The sequence below is a fragment of the Calypte anna genome, chromosome 1, assembly GCF_003957555.1.
Source record: "Calypte anna isolate BGI_N300 chromosome 1, bCalAnn1_v1.p, whole genome shotgun sequence".
In the NCBI taxonomy this organism is placed as follows: domain Eukaryota; kingdom Metazoa; phylum Chordata; class Aves; order Apodiformes; family Trochilidae; genus Calypte; species Calypte anna.
Window position 1 is genome coordinate 31659269 of NC_044244.1, and position 21718 is coordinate 31680986.

The following is a 21718-nucleotide window of genomic DNA, read 5'->3' on the forward strand; positions in this document are numbered from 1 at the left end:
TTAGGACAGGCCCCTATTGGGCATGAGCAAGACCAGGGGGCCAATAAAGGTGGGACACACACCCACAGAGGAGACCTCAGTTCACTCTGGTGTGAGGCAGGGAGAGGCCAGCAGCTCGTTGAGCCTCTGGAGCAAGAAAGGCTCTTCCTGCTACACTTCTACCCTGGAAGCGCTGTGTGGTGGCTGGAGTCCTGGAAGAGACCAGCAGCTCGTCGAGCTTCAGGAGCAAGAATGGCTCCTCCCACTACAACCATCTATGTTGTAAACTAGATATTATTCACATACTTTTCCCTTATGCAGCTTTCAAGGCATGGTCTGATTTATGTGCTGCGAAGGCATTTGGGAAATTCCCCTTCTAATTGTTACCACTGACAATCACCATATGTAATTTATTGGATATTATTAAAAATACAATAATAATGAATAACAATGAATAATAATGAAAATAATTATTAAAAGATTTCTCTATAAAGCGCACACTTATGTGTTAAACAGCAAATGGGTTTAGAAATAATCTTACAAAGTTATTGGCAATGACCTAAAGGTCTCAGGACACATCCAGATTTATACTTCTCGTTATGTATATTCTGAATATGTAGATGACATTTAATGATCTACTCATGATCCATAATTCACAATAAGTGGTCCACAGAAACATCATAAGTAGCAGACTGAGTATTTTCAAGTTGAAGTTTAATTATACAGTGCTGAATTGAGACCAGAAGGGAATAGAAGCTTGTAGTAGAAGTAGAAAGTAGAAAGAAGAAGTAGAAAGAAGCTTGTGCTTTCTCTGAAATGGCATATTATTGCCTGTATCAATATATGAGGAATCATTTCCAGGCTGAGTTCGTTATAATATTATTCTGGAAGAAAACAAGCTGTAGAATGATGTGCAGGGCAAAAATGGAATACTGTATGAACATTAATATGATAGGCAATTGGCAGAAGACATAGAAATCCAAATGACAATATTAATCTTAACTGAAGTTGGCTGAATTTTTCACAGTGAATGCATTGTCTGAAAAATATAATTATTTGAGTGCAGAGAGTATATCCTACTTTCAAAAGAATAACTAAGTAGCCTATGCTAGGTCTTCTGAAAGTGTTTGCTATGACTTCTTTCTCTATCTTATTCCTTCTAGGCTTCCAAATGACAAATTACTGTTCTGATGCCAGGAAAAGTAGGCACAGATTTTTAAGAAGGTGTATAAAGACAATGACTGACAATGGGGAGTAATAAATAAGAAGTGATGAATAATGAACATTTTTTAATATTGTGTTCACACGTGCATACATAGATTTGTAGAAAAGGCAGCCATTTCTCAAAGAGGAAGAAAGAAAAAAGGAAATATTTATAACTAGTTAGTAACAAAGTTTAGGAAAAGGCTTATGAGGAATTAAAACAGATATCTGCAAGCATTGGGGTTTTTTGTTTTTTTTTTTTTTTTTTATTCTAACAATTAACTCTGAGATTAACAATATATCTCTTATTTTCAAGTTACTATAATTGTACCTGTGACAATGGTATGCTGTAACCTCTGCTTTCTTTTCTATCATCTGCAACAATACAGAACCCCTCCATCCCTTTTTAACAGAAGAAAATACAGAACTTTTTTTGGCAATCTGGTTCTAGCAGTAAGTGAGCTACTTTTATAGCTGAAAAATGTAATCTGCTTTGGCAACACATGAAGTACTAAATATTAAGTCTTCTTCAGTTACATATTTGAACTTTAAAAAGTGAGTTTAGAAGTTTCCTGGTGAAAAATACTTATAAATGAGATTACTACTTTCTGTTATCCCAAGAAAAAGCAACTCATTTATATCACTAGAAACCCAGCAATCAGATGTGTAAAATGGTGGAGTTTTTTGTGTTTGGTTTTGTGTGTGTTTGTGTAAATATAATGTATATCTCATCATAGCAGGCTGGTTTTTTTTACTAAGAGTATCTTTAAGATAGAAAAAAAAAAAAAACAGTAGAGATACTAGATAGCTATAAAAGAACCTGTAGTTTTGGATTAGTAATATTTTTCCTTGGTTCCCTAAAAGCAGACATATTATGTTGGATTTATTTTAATCTTTTCAGAAATTTCATGCTTCTTTCAGTATAAATGCTTTAGCACACATATTACCAAACTGAAGTAATTCTTTCACTTGCAATCATCCAGAGAGACTGGATCAGGCACGGAGATGAATGGATAATATTTCAAGGATGAGGTCTCTGGAAAAAGACACTAAATATTTTCAAGCCTCCTGAAATTCCCAATGAAACCCTCAGAAGGATATAAATTCAGTGAAGTTTATTATTAATACCTTCATATTGACTACTGATATAAAAAATATATTTATTAGTATTTACATATTAGTATTATTATTGCTATGATGTTTCCAGAGGATTAGAAATTAGTAAGTAGCATTTAATAGCACATTGTGTATGTCAACAGTAATATTATTTAAGTGAATTACCCATCATATTTTTTAGATCTTAAAAGCTGTTTCAAATCTAGAATCATGATTCCTGAAGTCCTGAGGAGTTAATTAATTCTAAATACTAAGCTTTAAAAATTGATTGTTTTTTGCAGGAAAGTTTCATTAATTCCTCCGAGTGGATCATATTTGCCACTAAATTTTCTAATCTTCACCTTGAGACACACATGACATGAACTGCTTAAACTACAAGCTAGTTGCATCAGTGTTCTGAGAAGAAATACATTTTTCTTAGAAGACCATTGGCAATGCACCTATCATGTGCTTATGCCATTTTCTGCTATCCTTGTTCCAGAGGCATGCAGACCACTTTGTGAAAAATGTGTGTCTGGTGTTGCAGTGTCTCTATTTATATGTATCTCTCTTCTAGGTGCTTTGGTTCCATCTCATCATTAGCTTTCTTGTTTCTTGCCTTTTTTCAAGTTGAAAGACTATTTTTTGCAAATACCTCTGCACAGGCTTTACTTTACTCAGTTACACTGAAGGTAACAGGTGTACAAATATTAGGAAGTTGTTTTTTTTTTAAATGCTGATGTTTTTTGCTGCATCTGGCTTAATTTCACAATAAATGTGTCAATGTGAAACTCGAGCAATTAATTTTGGGGTAGAATTTTTCTTGTAGTCAGTGACCATAAACATTTCTGAAAACTGAGTGTTCAGCAGCTCACAGAATTACTCTCATTTTCTATTTTATTCCTTATTTCTGATATTATGAAATTTCATTTTAATTTCAAATGAAATGTCATAAACCATCTTACAGTCTTCTGCTTTGTGAGCAAGTGTTCAAGCTTTTCATGAAAAAAATTCTGTAGCAGAGCATGCAAAAGATAATTAAATAAAGCATTGATTTGCATTCATGTAAATAATTATCATCATGGCTGCTTCTTGATCAAAAGCTGAGCAATTTCCCAATTTTTTAATTTCATGGAATATTTTGCTAAGTTGAAGTTGTTCTCTAAATTATGTTGTCCTTAACTCCATATATATTCACATCCTAGCAAACAAGAAACAAAAAGATAAGAAAACCAACAGATGCAATCAAAATATATAATGGTCTTGGTTCATGTCTCTGATGCATCACTGGAAAAAACAAAACAAAACAAACAAACAAAAAAACCCCCATCAAACAGCTCAAGGACCATTCATCTCTACATAAAAGCAAACAATACATTTAGACTAAGCCCCACCACTGATCACTTATTTTGTTTCTTCTGAACATTTCAGGATAAAGGCAGCTCATATTTGCAGCCAGACAGATGTGTTTCTGACTTAAGCACATCAGTTCAAAATTATCAGCATCAATCTTTTGGGTGGAGGAACCATGAAGAAGCAGCCAGTGTGTCTGAAGTGCTCTGCCATCAGCCAGACTCCTATGGGTTACCACACACATGATCACTGTATTTCTTATAAAAGTCCTAAGGAACACCTGAAGGTCAAATTAATCCTCATTAGTAATCAAAAGACAGAAACTTAATAGAATTCAAGGATCCTTCAGGACAGAACTGAGAATGTGCATTCAAGGTAATGACACTGAGGAAATGTAGTTAGAGGAGGGGAAGTGGTGAGCAAAGTGTGATGGATGCTTGAACGATCCAGTGCTTACTGCCCAGCATCCTGTGCTTTCAGCTGCTGAGCTATCTTAACTGAGTTTAGTGACCCTAACTCAGTGCTGGCCAGTTCTTTTAGATGATATTTATTGCATGAGCATTTTTTTTTCTCTTTTCTTTCTGTCAGGGTTACTGTATTGTCAGGGTTTATGAAATCAATGCGGACAGTTGTAAATATTATTTGAAATGGGAAAAAAAATACTGCCAAATGCACAGAAAAACTATAGGCGAAGCTTTCTAATAATTGTTGAACTACACTAACTTCATAGCTGTTACACAAACACTGAGGGTATGTCAGAATCACAGGTTTCCATGCCCAGAAATGTGATAAAGAATCTAAGACAAAAATAATTACATGACATTTTACTATTTCCAAATTAATCATTACTTTTTTTTATTTTTTTTTGGTCTTTCTCTAAATGCCTATTCAAAAGTACTAAAAGTATTAAGCCAAAAATGTTTAAACTAGACAGAAGACTGCCAGAGAAAGCTCAGTAGTTTCACTTAGTCCTGGCTGAGCAAATGTTAGGAAGTTCTTCAGTATGAGGGTGGTGAGACTTCGGAACAGATTGCCCAGAGAAGCTGTGAATGGCCTCTCCCTGAAGGTGTTCAAGGCCAGGCTGGATGAGGCTTTGAGCAGCCTGGTCTAGTTGAAAAGTGTCCCTGCCCATGGAAGGGAGGTTGAAATAGATGATCTCTAAGTTCCCTTCCAACCTGAGCCATTCTATGAAAAGCAGTATATTTTCAAAATGTTTTCCAACTTCCAAGTGTTTTAAATATAATCACAATCAATTTTCAGTTTCATTTCCTCTGGATACTGTAAATAATGTTCTAATGGCTGTACCAGGTACATGCTTAAATCATTGTGGTTGAAGGAGTTCCTTTAAAGCAAAATGCAAGGCTCTACTTTTGCAAAATGTTGAGGATTCTTTGTCAAACAGCAAATCAGCTCCTGAAAGACAAAAGTAAAAGAGAACCACAGGGAAAAAAAGAAGAAGAAAAAGTCTGAATTATATAAGCAAGCAGTTTATCCTCTTGTTAATTCTTGGAGCTCCTTGCGTATTTCCAGCCTTATAGAAAACAGAAATAAAAAAAATAAAGCTGGACTGGTAAGATAGCTGCATTGATTCTGCAGAGTAGATGGCTGAAAATGTGCTTCTTTAAATCACTTGGCAGGATGCAATCTACAATATTGCATTAGTGCAACTTGAAATATTAGTATTCCATTTCTTTTCAAATTCTTTCAGCAATTCACTTGATTGAAATAAATGTCATATTGTTCAGATTGAGTCATTTTAGGTATTTTTGGATCAATGACATTATAAACACTGTATGACATTTTCAATATATGCTTTTAAAATTACCTTTGTGTCAAGAAGGTTCTTCTCTAGCTCCATATTAAAAATAATGCAGGTAATGAAATAAAAGCATAAGTACACTGTTTGTATGTGAACCAATTTACAGATGTGAATGATCTTCCATTAAATCACTGTATGAGAGCAGTGAGAAATCAAACCAGGACAAATAAATTAAACACTAAAGCCTAGGTTAAATGAAAGAAGATTTAATTCGTATGGTGAATATAAATACAGAGTAGAACCAAAGATGACCTCTTTATAAACATAAAAGAAAATTACTACAGTTTGATACTGCTTCAAGCCAATCCCTTCTGTTGTAACCATTCTGAGTAGTTATTACACATTTAAGTTGCAGAACATCTTTTGATCCCTCACAGAAAGTGCTGTCTATTTACAGGAGAACTGTCTAAACTAAATATATACATATATATATATTTCTTTTCTTTTGATTTTGGCAAGGAAAAAATGATGCAAAAGAGAAAAGGCAGTGAGAATTCTAGTGTCCTAGATTCTGTTCTTCTTATAAATTAATGGAGTGTGCCTAACGTTTGGACTTATAAATGTTATTCTACCTGAGAGCTGTGCAAGAGATAGATTTTATGCCAAATAAATCTTCCTTTATTCTATTTCATGGCCTTAAAACTGATCTGCATGTACTATTACCTCAAGGTATTATGAAATGAAAATAGTGTTTTCTAATTTGTATGCTTTTAGAGATACTAGATATAAATCATTGCATTTTGTCCAGAGTTACCTAATTTTTGGTAGTATATATCTTTTTAGGGCTGAAAAAGAAAATAAATTGATAGATGTGTTTATATGGGTATGTGTGTATCTCTGAGGATGTAACAATATTGTAAAATCTATTAAATTTATAGTGCTTAGTTTGAACCCTTTATTCATTCCACAAGAATAGCGAGCAATACATTTCATTAAAAAGAAACTTCGTAGTCTGAGTTATGTTTAAACTGTATTAGTACAATAAACATCTTTTTAGAGGAAAAGAGTTATTATTTATTCAAACATATGCTTTTTTATGTCTACTTATTCAGTTAAGTAGGGGTTTTTGTAGCTCTTCATTTACAACAGCATGGCTTAAGAGAAAATTTAAATGGTGATTGAAAAGGTGAATGTGGAAGGCAAATATGGAAAGACAACAGTTATAAGAAACATTTAATCTCATTTGTAAGCAACGTATTGCTTCCAAGAGGTCTTGGTATTCACTGAAGACCAGCAAAGCATCTTTATCCTCACATTTTGCACAATACAGATGTGCAACTGAATGTTCTGCTGAGCCATCAAAACAAAATGTAGGTGTCACATTTTTATTTGCTTTGTATAAAAGATCATAAAGAGCTCCTAAGTCTCTTCTCACATAACTCAAATAGCTCTGCAATCTTTTCCTTTGGCATGTGAAAAAAACAAAACAAAACAAAACAAAACAAAAAAAGTGAAAAGCTGCTATTTTTTTTCTTGTTGTCTTCTAAAGTGTTTTCAGCCCTTTCTGAAAATGTTCTTCAGTGACACCAGTTACAGTTCTGTCTTATTCCTTCTCACAGTCTGGTAATTTGCCTCAAACAGAAAGATATAAAACAAAAATACAGCCAGGAGACTGTTAACGTATTATGATAATGGTCTGAAATTTGGTTTAGGGAGTGGATAGTCTTTTGTGGCTGATGGTTTCAAAGTGCTAAGGGAGAGATCAGAGTAAGTATTCTTGTGGGCCTCCTGACTTAACATCTGCTGTGTAGTTACTTCAGGCTTTGGGAAAGTAGACTCAGAGATTCAGCAGTGCTTTAGTGCATTAATGTGCATTAATGTGTATTAATGTATAGCATGATTTTGGCAGTGTTACAATACTTAAACAGATTAATCTTGCTTCTGCTAAAAAGAAAAAATATGCAGGGAATACAGATACATGCTGGCATGTAAGCATTGCTTAAATAATTGTAGAAGCTGTTAGATGTTAGCTGTTAGAAATTCATGCATGGCTATAAAACATGTGATGTTAGACAAACAACTGGAATTTATGTAGATTCATATATATTAAGGTATGAATATGCATTATTTTATGAGACTGCAAACCCAAGCATATACACAGTTGTCACAAGAAAATGTTGAACCTATTAATCATATTGGAAGTGTTCCTAGATAGTTTAAGGAGTAAGCTTAGTCTCACTCTGTGGGTTATAGAACAATGAATATTTTCCACATACACAAATTTTAAATCAATACTGGAATATACTAATAGAAGGCCCACAAATAAATGGAACTGTGGTGGTAAATACACATGATTAACTTAAGGAAAACATTTCAAAGATAATACGCTGTTTAAAGGAAATTTACATTCCTAACATGTTCCAGAGTTAGATTCATTTGAAAGTATGACCCATCAGACAGATTTGTTTGATGTCTTCAGCATTTTGTCTCCCGTGTCTTCATCCATTGCCTCCCTAAATTAGTGCATCCATATTTAGGCTCTATGTAGCAGGCCTTGTAGGTGAGGCTGGCATTGCTACAGCTAAGATCCAGAGGTCCAGTTTTCTTGCTCCTAATAAGGAACCTGGAACAGTGTTAAAGAATATGATTATCATAGTCAAAACTCTTTGGGGGTGAATATTACAGCAAAGCTCATCTTTGTCCTTGATTATGGTTGGAAAACTTTGTCAGAGCCATGCGATGCTGTCTTTTTGATCCATAGCTTTATTTCAAATTCAAGCAATATAGCAATATTGCACAATATTGCAGACTATTTGAATGCCATTCCTCACTTTTCACACTTTGTTTAATGAGAATAGAAGCAGATTGCTAACAGGTCTATCCACATCATAAGTGAAGTATTTGTGCAAGGGTACAATTCAAGATGCTGCATGTAGTGAATAAATCTGTAAATAGTATGGTAGAATATTTGCAGTGAGGCATAGCTATAATGCCTCTTCCCTAAATTGCTTTCTGAGGATCAGAAAAGGAGCATTTTAAGTAAGACTACAGGAAGGCAACAAACTACAGCAGTAGTTTTAGGGGAGATCAGAAAGTTAACAAATGCTAGACAAATTTTTCATTTACAATGTTGTAAATACTTCCATCTGATGACATGAAAAAGAAAATAATTTTAAAAGTTACTTTTTTCATATCTTTGAAGTGAAATACTGTTCCTCTGTTTAACACTTATAAAAAATGAAAACTTTTTTTTCAGAAAACTAAATTTAATGTATTTTTAAAAATATAGGTGCTAATTTATATAGGGATGGAACTTCTAGCTTTGAGTTAAACAAAGAGTTCCAGTTAAAAGGGGTTTTTTTGACCCAGAGGATATATTTGTATTGTTCATGTATTGCAAAGGGGCATTCTTTCTGATTCATACATGAGCCAAACTACGGATTGTCTCAACATATCTCTATAGTAATTTTTTCTTTAAAAAAATGTGATTTAAGTTATAGTTCTATATAGTTATGAGAGAACGAGTTTAAGACAGAAGTAAGCATGATATGTTTGGGAATTGATCGTAGTGTATTTTGTCCATCCTTATTGTTTCACTACTTTCTCCATAAAGCCTCAAAGGAGAAACCCCACCTCATCACTGTGCTGCCTAGTGGCTCCCTCCAAATGGAAATAAGAAGTGGAAAGTATCTCATAATACAAGCTGTCAGCAAAATGTTTTAGTGCTTCATATGTGATTTAAAGTCTTTTAATAAATTTCTGGTCTGTTATATATTTGTTGAACCAGTCCATACTGTGGATATTCAGTTCTGTTGGTTTCAATGTATGGTTATGCTTAAGCTGCATTTCGGTGAGCAGCAGAACCTGGTCTCTTTATAGGTCTGTATAATGAACCCTAATGCCTTCAGCCTGAGCATTCTTTACCTTCCCAGTAAAATAGCCTCCTTGTTTATCCTCTGTGCCCCTACCTACCTTGAACAATGTAACTGCCTGGGAAAGAACATAAATGGCTTTTACTGGTAGAAAGCTGAGTGTATTGGCCAGGATCTGCAATGTCTGGACAGGAACTCCTTTTTTAAAACAGATGCTGCCCTAGGCTCCTTGTGACCCAGGTTGTTTAATGAATGCACAAACCTTGAGATCTAAATATCACTCATATCTTTGCTTTCCCATCAAGTTAATTTCAAACTGACCTCTTGATTCACAAATCATTAGACAACATGGCCAGGCACAGGGCAATATTATTGTAGAAGCTTATTTCTGTAAGGAACTAAGCTAAAAGATGATAATTTGACATACCCTTAAGACTTTTGTTGTCTATATGAAAGCAGTAATTAGCATTTTCAGTATCTCCATAATGATAATAATACTTTAATACGTGTGAGGTGATTAAACAGTAGAGTCTAAAAATAATACTGTATTTATGGAAATACAGTAGAGTCTATAAATAACACTGTATTTATGGAAATAGATTTTTAAATTGGGTTGCAATTGGCTTTTTCACATCATGGAGCTTCTGGTATTTGTTCCTTTAGATACTTATAAAGATAGAGACTGTTACCAATAGAGTGAATGATTTGCAATGAAAACAGCTGCAGAGTTTGGCATTCCACTTTCTGCCAGGTGCATGCTTTATTTTGAATTTGAAACTTTTAATTATGGTTTTTTTTTTTTTTTTTAATCAGATAGGTTTAGTCATTGCAAAAGCAAGACTATTTGTAATAGTTTAGGCCAAATATAGTGCAGTCAGATGGTATGCAGGTATACCTAAAGAGCTTTGACAACCTCTTAATCTTGATATGTAGTACACCATCTATTCTAGTCACAGTCATTTAAAAAACATATAATGCATGTCATGCTAAATTGCACACTAGCTGTTTGTTTAGTATGGACGTAATTACACCATAAACTGAATTGCAGTTGAAACTGAAAAATGGACCTGTAGTAATATTTTCAGGGTTTATAGGGCTTTATGCTAAACCACATCTTAGATTTTCCCAGAAAACCTATAGTCATCTTGGTGCACATTAACACTTCTTTCTGCGTGAGGCAGGGGAAACTCAGCCTGAGGGGCTTTCAGATTTATATTTTGATTTCACGATATTTTTTAAATCTATGTGTAGATATAAGTAGTGGACCAGTACATGCTACAGGATTAAGATCAATTATTAGTTTGCTTTCCAGGAGATTCCTTCTTCTCTGTGAAGAGGAGTTTTGATATCTGTCTCATTTGAAAATTTTCAGTCCTTGCACTTTCAAAACTTTCATTGACCAATCTGAGTATTGATTTCTTGTGAATTACAAGAATGTCTCTTGCTTCTCTGACGTCTTTAATCTTTTGATCCGTCTTCATAACTCATCATATTTATTTTGTCTGGAGGCAATATGTCCCCATCCAGGCTCATATGTCTGAAAACCCACATGGTGCTTGTAAGCCAAGACAGTATAGAAACAGCTCAACATTATATGAGATGGAAGAACAAAGCATTCCAACATACCCTAAACACAAAGACATGTGATGGAATTACCTGGTACCTATTAATGTGTTTTCTTTCTACCAACAGGTCCTGTAAGCAGCATTTTGGTGAATAAATATGGTAGCCGGCCTGTGATGATAGCAGGAGGTATCTTGTGTTCTTTTGGTATGATTGCTTCCTCTTTCTGCAACAGCGTCCTGGAACTTTATATATGTATTGGTGTTGTTGGAGGTAAGAGTCCTGTTTAAAAGGAATTATTATATTCTATTGTATTATTTCAATACTGTTCTACCAGTGAACCTCACTGATCACAAACCCACTGTGCAAGGCATTGTACACATGCAAACCAAGGTAGCAAATTCAGTTTCATTTCAGCTACCTGAATCCTTTAAATTAGCTGGTATGATGTTAAATTATTTCTTAGGGTATTTCAGTAACATGTGATGATTTTATTCAATAAATGCTGCATGTAGGTACTGTTCAGCACTGCACTGTAATTATGGTATAAAAATTGATTGGCTTGTGACAGCACTTATTACAGTCATTTGTGTAGAATTTCACATTCATTCTTTTAGTTTTCAATCATGTTGCACTTCAAACAGCATGGCAGAGGCTAGCAGAATTCTAGTAAAAATGCAAAAGCTAGTACTAACATTCTGTAGCCTTGTACATGCATATACTCTCATGGAAAACTATAACTTACATTTCAATGTTTTTGTATTTACCACGTCTCCTATTCATATATCATCAAAAGCCTGGATGTTGCCTAAGGCAATGAACTAAAGTCATCATAAAGCAAGTAAATTAAATAAAATACTTGTCAAAAGTTGTGAGGTTTTTTGATTGCTTTTTTTTAAAAACTACAACCTCAGAATAAAAAAGACAAGTGAGGTGAAATACTGACAGATATTAAATGAATGAGATAATACGTGTTACTATATTCAAGATCATCGTGATGTTGGGATTAATGTCCTTCTTTGTTCAGTGACTGTTTCTTAAAGCTCTTATTTTTTTCATATCCTAAACTTGGGGTTCACTGAAATATAAAGTCAGGTCAAAGAATGAGCCTATCAGAGAATGGTTTCTCCTGTGCCATTCAGCAGATGCACACCTATTAAGACCTCATTGCTTAGATGTCAATACAAAGAAAAGGCCTAGAGGTTCAGCTTGTACATACAGCACATGTGGCTCAGTGGTCTGCTCCCATGTTTATCATCTAGAACTCTTCCACCTTAAGCAGTGACTTCCATACCTGATTAATGGAGATCAATGTGCTTCAAAATAATTAGCCATTTTAACCTCCACTTTTGTACACAAGTTTGATCTTAAATAGAGCTGGAAATAAGAAATTAAATTTATGCATTTAAATATACCCTGCACTCATTGTAGCTTAGGTTACATTTAATAACTTCTGTGACATGAGCCAAGGGAGAATTGCATTATAGCAAATATAAAATTGTGAGTCAAGGCACTGATACCATAATTCTTCTGTCTACTATAATGTCTACTATTATTCCCCTGTCTCTGTCTTTGCTAAAACACAGCAAAGAGTTTTGGGTTTTATTGCAGTGCTATATGGGGAAATGACAGAAGGCCACCAAGACATAGTCTTGTCATCAACACACATGGAGAGCAATGGAAGTTTATTTCATTATCTGATACTAGTTGATTTCTATCTTCATTGAGAACCATTGGATTTAATACTGGTCATTTTAAAAATAGCTTGCAAGGGTGTGATAAGTTTTTTTTTAGTGCATGATCTTCAATAATACTGTCTTTTATGTGTTGTTTAGGTCTGGGTTTAGCATTCAACTTACAGCCTGCCTTGACCATGATTGGCAAGTATTTCTATAAGAAGCGTCCCATTGCTAATGGATTAGCCATGGCTGGAAGTCCAGTGTTTCTGAGCACTTTGGCACCTCTCAATCAATTCCTCTTTAATGCATTTGGCTGGAAAGGAAGCTTTCTCATTCTAGGAGGACTTCTTTTGAACTGCTGTGTGGCTGGGTCACTTATGAGACCTGTTGGACCGAAGACAGCCCCTCCTGTGAAAAAAGATGTTGAAAAAGGCAAAGGAGATTCTGCCTTGCACAAAAACAACAAGAAGTCTTTTTGTCAAACTATAAATAAATATCTTGATCTGTCCCTCTTCAAACATAGAGGGTTTCTAATCTATTTGTCAGGGAATGTCATTATGTTTATAGGTTTCTTCGCTCCAATAGTTTTCTTGGCTCCCTATGCCAAGCATAAGGGAATTGATGAATATTCTGCTGCCTTTTTGCTATCTATCTTAGCATTTGTAGACATGTTTGCTAGGCCTTCAATGGGACTTGTAGCAAACTCCAAGTTTATCCGGCCAAAGATTCAGTACTTTTTTAGTTTCGCTGTCTTTTACAATGGTGTCTGTCATATCTTGTGCCCTCTGGCAACAAATTACACTGGCTTGGTGATATATGCTGTATTTTTTGGGTTTGCATTTGGAATGGTCAGCAGTGTTCTTTTTGAGACATTGATGGACCTCGTTGGTGCTGCCAGATTTTCCAGTGCAGTTGGACTTGTCACCATTGTGGAATGTTGCCCTGTGCTCATAGGCCCTCCTCTAGGAGGTAAGAATCTCTTTTATTCCATTTTTTTCAGACATTACAGCATAACCTTGCAATTTAGTATTGAATTAATATAAATATTATTCTTAATGTGATTTAATGTCTTCTGTGTGACTAGGACTGTGTTGTAGCAGCAGTGCACTGCATCAGTTATCTTCCCACTTTACAGATGCAGATCCGTATGAGAATCTAAAGGCATACATTGTAAGCATGTGCAATAGATAGATAAAGAGCATATTACTACTTGCCCATAAATCCATGAGATCAATGCATGCTTTCCTGACAGTACATGGTGCTATCTTTGCAACCATGATTTACATGCATTCAGCTCCAATATGCTCTTTGACAACTTACTTCTTACTCTCTTGAATTGGTTGAATCCACTAGTCAGATTTTGTGAAGATCTCACAGTGACGAATAGTTTCACTAACCTAATGGAAGCCAGAGGAAAACCCACATAAATTTAAAATAGGACCTTTAATTTTGCATAAACAGAGAGGATTGGCATTTCCAGAGAAAAGAAACCAGTAGGGAGGTGCCTGAAAGAACACAGGCACACGCAGCATCCTAGGCAGGGTGTGTGCTTGGTGGGACCCCAGTGCAGTGCCGTAGAGTGTTTAGATTGAACATTAGGAAAATTTTCCTCACTGAAAGGGTTGTGTGGCACTGGAACAGGTTGCCCATGGAAGCAGTGAAGTCATCATCCCTGGAAGTATTTAAAAGATGTTTGTAGTTGTGGTGCTCAGGGACATGGTTTAGTGGTGGACATGTCAGTGTGATAGGTTAACAGCTGGTGATCTTAAAGGCCTTTCCCAACCAAAAGTATTCTATGAGTCTATCATTTCACACCACAGCCTCACTCCCAGCCAGTCCTTTAGACTGTTTTTGTATCCAATGGATGTATCTAAAATAATTTTTGTTTGTTCTTTTTTGTTTTCTAGTTAGTGTTTAGTAATGCAGTCAGTAGGTTTTGTAATCTTAAGGTTTCTGATTATATTAGAGACTAAAGAAATAGATGCTCAAATCTTACTGAAAAATATCCATTAAATGTGTATGTATGTGTGCTGCAGTGTAAAAACAATAATATGAAAACATGAAGATGCTGAGATTACCAGCCTTGTGAACATACACTATACTCACTTAAGCAGAGCTTCAAAAGTCAGCAAGATTGTTTGTGCCTAAACCCATTAATATTTATCAAAGTATTTTGAGGATTACTCTCAGTATTGATATGAAAAATAGCATTTTTTAGTGAAATTTGAAATAGACCTAAACAATTCCACTCACTTCAGTGCAATAGTATTTGTAAAACTATATATGTAATAGTCCTCGAGACAGTCCATATTTCCCTCATCTTTTAACATAAGAATTCTTTTTCACAATGGGGGAACCAAAGGTATTCTTCTCACACAGACTCTTCCTATGCCACCTAGTGGGAGACTGAGCCTGTGACTGCTGGAGTCCAGCCTTTTCAGTCAGGTTCTGAAATCAATATTAATATTAACTCCAAACATATTAAAAGTAATATTTATGGAGCAATAGCATATGCAAGTTTTTTTTTCCCCCAGTATATTAGCTTTGCAGAAGTTTTGAAAATGATGTTTGTGCTATAACTGTATGAATAATTGATTTATCTTGTTAAATAGAGACGACAATGGGGATGAGCACATGGAAAAGCTAAATTCCAGTTTTAACTTGTTCATACCCACTAGCATACTATGCTGAAGTAATTTTAGTGTAGAATTTCATTTTTCATCATCAGTATTATGAGACTGCTCATCGATAAAAACCAGAAAGTGGTACTACTTACACTAATGTCTGAATTATACAGTTGCAGTGCTATTTGAGTTTTTCCGAATGCAAGGTCTGTGAAATAAAGAAAAGACTGAAATAATTTGATGGTTTGTAAATGTGTATTAGATGATTAGGCTGGCATTATAGCTTCAACCCAGTAAAAGCATCTAAATACATAATAAATAGAAGTGCACAGGATATCCTGTGAATTTCAATGGTAATTAGCAGAGTTCAGAGCTAGATAGTTGGACACATACAAATGTTTATTTGGCAGTTGGGAAAATTTAGAAAGAATGGCTCATTAAATGGAAGAACAGTTCTATTTTATTTTCCTTGTCATAACCAAATTAATCTCAGAGGTCTGGATGTAATTTTTTGGTACAGGCTTCAGAGTTCAACATTACACAGTTGAGAGTGATAGTTGAAGGCAAGAGCCCCTCTATCTATTTCACCAGTCACAGGAAAGTAAAAGTGAAAAGCAAGCAGCTGATGCACAGTGACAGCAGCCTAAAAAGGCACATACCTCTTCATCCTATTGTCTGTGTGCAGCCTCCCTGAGTGTCAGACAGTCACTCCAAAACAATAGGAAACACAATTAGAAGGTGAATAAAATAATAAGGTGATGAAAGAAAGGAAATGAAAGAACTAGAAGACTGTCTGTCATTATTCATTAAGCTTTATTTTCTTTGTTCTTCACTATTTTATCACTGACAATGATTCCAATGACAATTGCTAGCTTGACTGAAACAGGTTTTGTTAGAGTTCCAATATGTATGCTATGAACATACTGAAAATGCTTTCCTCCCCAGCTTCAAAACCAATATATAGATATTTATCCTAGAGAAAGATCTGGATTGTATTGGGTATTCTATTCTAAATAATCTTTTTCTCTCTTGTCTTTGTGTTTCAGGTTGGTTAGTAGATGTTACTGGAGAATACCAGTACATGTATTTTGTCTGTGGAGTGATTGTGACTGTGGCCAGTATCTGGTTGTTCATTGGCAATGCCATTAACTACAGGCTTTTGGCAAAAGAAAAGAAGCTGGAAGATGAGAAGCAGAAAGCTCTGAAGAATGCAGACTCAAAGGAAGCAGAACCATTAACAAACAATGAGAACGAAGATGCTTCCAGCAGAGCTGATAAAGCTCTTGAAGATCCTTCAGAAAGAGAAACTAATATTTAATCTGCAGTATAGCTCAGAAGCTATATGACATTTATGACTTCCATTAGAAATATGTCTTCAAGACACAGGCCAGGTTTTGTGGTTATAATGATCAGTCACAATATTGGATGGGAACAGATTTTTGCCCCATGGCAAGACTCTTAAGTTAAAATATTGTCTACAGTTTATTTATTTCATTAATACAAATTTGATGTTACAGAGGTAGTTACTCCATATAAATGAGTCCATCTAAATATGACTCTGGACAATCAAGAGTCTGGTAAAACAGACTATATATAATGCCTTCCAATTACAGTTTTGTTTTAAAAGTGTATCTAAAGCAAAAGTATCTCTTACTCTCATATGGAAAGATACTTTGTGTTAACCTTAGAGTATTGCTAAAGAGTCTCTTCAAATAATCTGCCCAAACTGTACTTGCTACTAATATTAAAATAATATAATCTGAAAGATTTGTTTTAAAAGAGGCAGTGAATCTGAGTGAAGCACAATGAAACCTTTTTTCTCTTTTGTATGCCCACAAGATCAAAAAGATACATAATGTCTGTATAAAAAATTACAATATGGATGTAAAAGCTAAGTCAAGAAAATGAACAGTTGGTGGGCTGCATCTCTAAAATACAATAAACAGCTGAATTACAATATATTCCAGAAGTTGTTTCCTCCTGTGATAGCTGACTACATAGTACTTCAATATGCACATTAGAACACTCAGTACGTTCAGACCTTGCTAATTCAAACTAAGCTAAAGTCTGCATGTACATAAAGGGATTTAAAAGCAAGATTTACATTGCTATCAAGAGTGACAGTTAGTTTGTTCAGTTATGTGCTCCTGTATGGTGGAAGGAACCAGATTAATCTGTGAAGCATTCCTCCTAAAGGAAGTAGATTCAGAACCTGCTGATGTTGAAAGGATACTTACCCTTGGCTTTTGTGGATGAGTTTCAGGGCAATGACTTCAAAGTAGTTGCTTGGGTTTATTGGCCTCCTCAGAGGAGACTTAAGGTCTAACTTTAGGTCTTTGCAGACAGGTAACTTTATACCCATTCTTAGCTCCCTTTCCCATGTATTTAGTGAAAAGCTACTTTTTTGTAGTGCCAGTTCAAGCAGAAGTGCTGCAAGGCATGTTGATGATACCAGTCTGAAAGTTTGTACTGACATATCTTCGAGCAGGGTATTTGGTCTTGTGTCTACAATTTCACACAGACATTCATATCAATTAAAATACACAAAATTGTTCCTCTTCCTTTATAGAAAGAAAGCATAGGTCTACAATTTTACTTAACAGAAATTAGCATTGCACTTCAAAGCTAATAGGGCAAGCTTCTAAGGGTATTAGGTGAAAATATTTCTGATCTGTTTGTAAGGGAGGAAAGATGTAATTTATTTTGGAGAGATGCATACAAATGCTTCAAAATCTGAAAATTAAGAGTCTGATTCATAAAACATCTCTGTGCTTTTGATACGATTACATTTAATTCAGGGAAAAGACCGTAGGTCATTTTAGCCCACTTAAATCTCAAAAAGCTGCAAATATTTTGGGCAGACAAAAGCAAATAGTAAAATCTAGAAAATATATGTGTGCATTTAAGAAAGAATAGTGTCAATATTATTCGCATCTTCTAAAAATTTTTGGTAGTGCTTGCTTCTGTTTTGCAAGATTATCATTTTATATACTATGAAATTAATTCCACAGTAATACTGAACTTTTTCATTCTCTGAGCACTGTTTGGGGGATCATGAATTTACTTGCATCAAGGAACAGAATTTAATACCTACTCGTTACCTAATTATATGCTTGAAAATCAGACATCTTCTATAAGTCCCCTGATTTTATAATTGCATCAGCAACGTGATACATACATTTCAAGTTTTGGGAGAAAATGTGGGTCACATGCTACATTTGATTAGTGATCTATGTAAAAGAGAGTGATGCAGTTCCAGTAAAATTACAGTTCCTTTCCCAGTCTGCAACTTCAAAGGAAAAATAAGTATATTGCATCTCCTTCTCAACTGTAGCCCTATCAACACAAGATGAGGTAGAAGTGTCGCTCTGGTTTTGGCTATACAAACATATAGGGTGAACTTTAGGATCTGTGAAGGCCCTACATGCCCAGAGTCAGTAAGTGATGAGGATTTTCATAGGGAGTAAGCTTTCATGAAGTGAGTAATATTGATTATAAGTATTGAATTTTGAAAGACAAACTGAAATTTTATCAAAAGTGTAGTCATCAGGAATATCACTGTGCTCTTGGCAAAAAGTGATAGAAAGGCAGAGATTATTTGAAAAGAGATTAATAAAGAGGCTGATCCAAATTGACTGTGGAAAAATTCTAAGTGCTTATTGTCTCTTTGCAAAAAACAATGTGATTAAGGATATAGAGTAGAAAATGAGTGTCAAGTTTTTATTTGAATCTTCTAAAAGTTGCTGTTGAATAAATAAGGGACTCAGAAGAAAGATGGTTAAAAAGATGTCTCAGGAAACATGCAGGCAATTTACCTCTGCTACGCAGGATCACAGAATACTGTGCAACATGGCATAGGAAATAAAGGAAAACAAGGTTCCTTGAGCCATAGACACACTTGACCACCAGTAACAAAAATTATGTTTCTGTCTCAGAGGAAATAAAAATTGATATAAGCATAAACATCTGCAGAGCTCTTTCATCTCTGGTCAATTATGTGAAAAAAATAATACGAGTGAACCAGATGCTTTACCACCTCTCACCAAGGTGCAATTTTATTAATCCATAGTGTAAACCATAGGGTAAAATGATAAATCTATAGAGTAATATGATGTGGCTGGCAATTGGAGCAATATAAAGTATATAAAGTATGAACTGTACCAATGAAACATTTCCTTACATCTCTTTCCTTAATTTTCCCCAATAACACTAGCAATGAAATAAAAACATCAGAATACTCTTGATATTACTAAATATTAAGGAAGTTAAAAACCAGAGATGAATGAAAAAAATTGGAACTCTATCTATGCAAAAACTGCCTGAAATTTAAAAGCTCCGTCTTCCAAATAACAGGTCCTAAAGGGGCAATTGCCTTGTATATGTAGCTCTTATTTCTAAAAGTAATAATAAGAATAAATTGCCTTGAATCAATTCTTTAGTGAGCAGCAAAGTAGTAAAATGAGTATAACTTGCCTTCAAATCCCTGAATATCACTCTTAGTTGCATATGCTGTAATTTGTACTGCAAATCACTTCATCATTACATTTCTTCTTTCAGGATAAGACCCAACTATATTCCATCTCTCTGAATTCCCCTCATGCCTTTTAAATACCTTGCCCCTACTCTGAACCATTGCAGCATCAGGACTAAGAGATGCCCCTGCCCTACAATCAAGAAATGTGCTCTTAAACTTCATGACATACCAGCTGGATTAATTATGCACTATGGAGTCTGTAGTATCTCTCAGCCAGTGCAAGCAAATCCTTAACTGCTCCTAATATCATTTATACTCGTGTATATATGTATGTCATCCTCTTAATTTCTCTGCCACAATATCATTTAGCCTAATTATCATCCTTATCAATATCACATTAGCCTAATTACTTGATCAAGCAAGAAAATGTCGAAACTTAAAATTAGTAAGGAAAGGAGACAACATAAGTAATATTTTTCCTATTTAACATCAGGGTAAAATTCACTGAGATGTTTTTATGTCTTTAGGATTATTTTAGATTGTACTCTCTAGTAGCTGGGAGGTTCTTCTGTATTGCCCTTTCAAACTCCAGAGAAAGACTTCTCACCAGTAATTCTCATTACTTTATCAAGAACATATCAAAAGTTCACCCTTCCCACTTTTCACTGTTGAACTATGGTTGTAGATTTTCTTAGTTCTGTATTCTCATGAAGTTCACAAAAGCATCTTTTTATATGAAGTCCTGTATCATAGTCATCAGACTACAATCTTTTTATTTCAGAAGTGTGATCTGAGAACTGTTTTGACAGTTAGGGAAAGTCTTATTTTATCTTCAAATAGACTTATTTATTTTTTATAGTGCTGTCCTTATGAGAGAAGGTTCAACTTTACTTTTTTTTCCCACATATCAGCATCCATTGTGCTTAAGGAACATTTGACAGTGTGTACTTAATTGTTTGTCCCAGAAAACCTTTATTCCTTTTGAAGGTTCCTCGTCGCAACCTCATTCTCCTTTTTGATGTAACGCAAAGATTATGGGCCTTGAACTTTCTTGTTCTCTTTCCTTAAATGCTTACGAAACATTTTCACTTGCTACTTTCAGGTCTGGATGGTTGTCAGTATTAGTGGGAGGTATTATTTGAGTACATAATAAGCTACAGATATCACATACAGACAGATCTGGGGCATCCATCAAGATTTCACTAAACAAAACCAGTGACCATTTTTATAGATGAACATGTTGTGACTGATATTGAGAATTAAGAGAATTGAACTGAGGAAACTTTTGTTAGTTTCTCTATAGATGACTATTTTTCTACTCACCAAGAGGAATATAAAGGGATTTTTAACATAATTATTTTCTGAGGCGATATCAATTTTAACAAGGCTCTCCAGACTATTTTTTTTGAGTGGGTGCTTTTCAGATATTTGTGCATATATATATATTGAAAATATTTGTGTGTTTTATCACCTTTTTGATCAAAAGTTGCATAAGCATTTTTATGTAATTTCAACATTATTTGCATGTTGTTGTTTTGCAGTTCAAATTTTGCTGGTCATCTACCTCTCAATTGAAGTTTGGAGACTTGTGTGACCCTGGAAGAATGTAGTTAAAGAAAAGCATAATGATCAAAGCTGCACAGAGTATTAGAAAGTCTCCTGAATTTTTGAAAGTACTAAGTTCTATTTTTTAGGCAGTGCATATTTGTGACAAAATTCCTGTATTGGCATAGCTATACTAAATCTAAAGATTTATTCCATACTGGTATAGGTTTTACACCACTGAACTGGTATAAAAATTTAATGTGCCATTTAGATATTCAAGGTCTACTGCTCTTACTGTGAGATCCTGACCTTCAGTCTCCTCCCCCCCTTCCATTTCTGAGTTTGTGTAAATAATTAAGTGGAAACATTACGTAGTTATCACATCCACCTTTAAAAAATATTACTGAATACTTTGGACTTTGCATCCCTAAAAAAATGAATAAAACTTAAATTTTGTTTAGAAATAATGCAGAATTTTGGCTTGCTGTTTTTTGGTGGTTTTTTTGTTTTGTTTTGTTTTGTTTTGTTGTTTTGTTTGGTTTTTTTTTTTTGAGGCCTTTGAGGGAGATAGT

The 21718-nt window shown here is 34.7% G+C and overlaps 1 protein-coding gene across 1 annotated transcript in view; it reads left to right on the forward strand.

Annotated features, from left to right (window-relative positions):
* Positions 1-21582, forward strand: part of SLC16A7 (solute carrier family 16 member 7) — an 82580-nt gene extending 60998 nt beyond the window's left edge. The window contains exons 3-5 of the mRNA XM_030463340.1: positions 10954-11097; positions 12660-13472; positions 16174-21582. Coding sequence (XP_030319200.1) covers positions 10954-11097; positions 12660-13472; positions 16174-16445 — 1229 coding nt within the window. The 3' untranslated portion in view covers positions 16446-21582. The remainder of the gene's footprint in view (positions 1-10953; positions 11098-12659; positions 13473-16173) is intronic.
* The last annotated feature ends 136 nt before the right edge of the window (positions 21583-21718 follow it).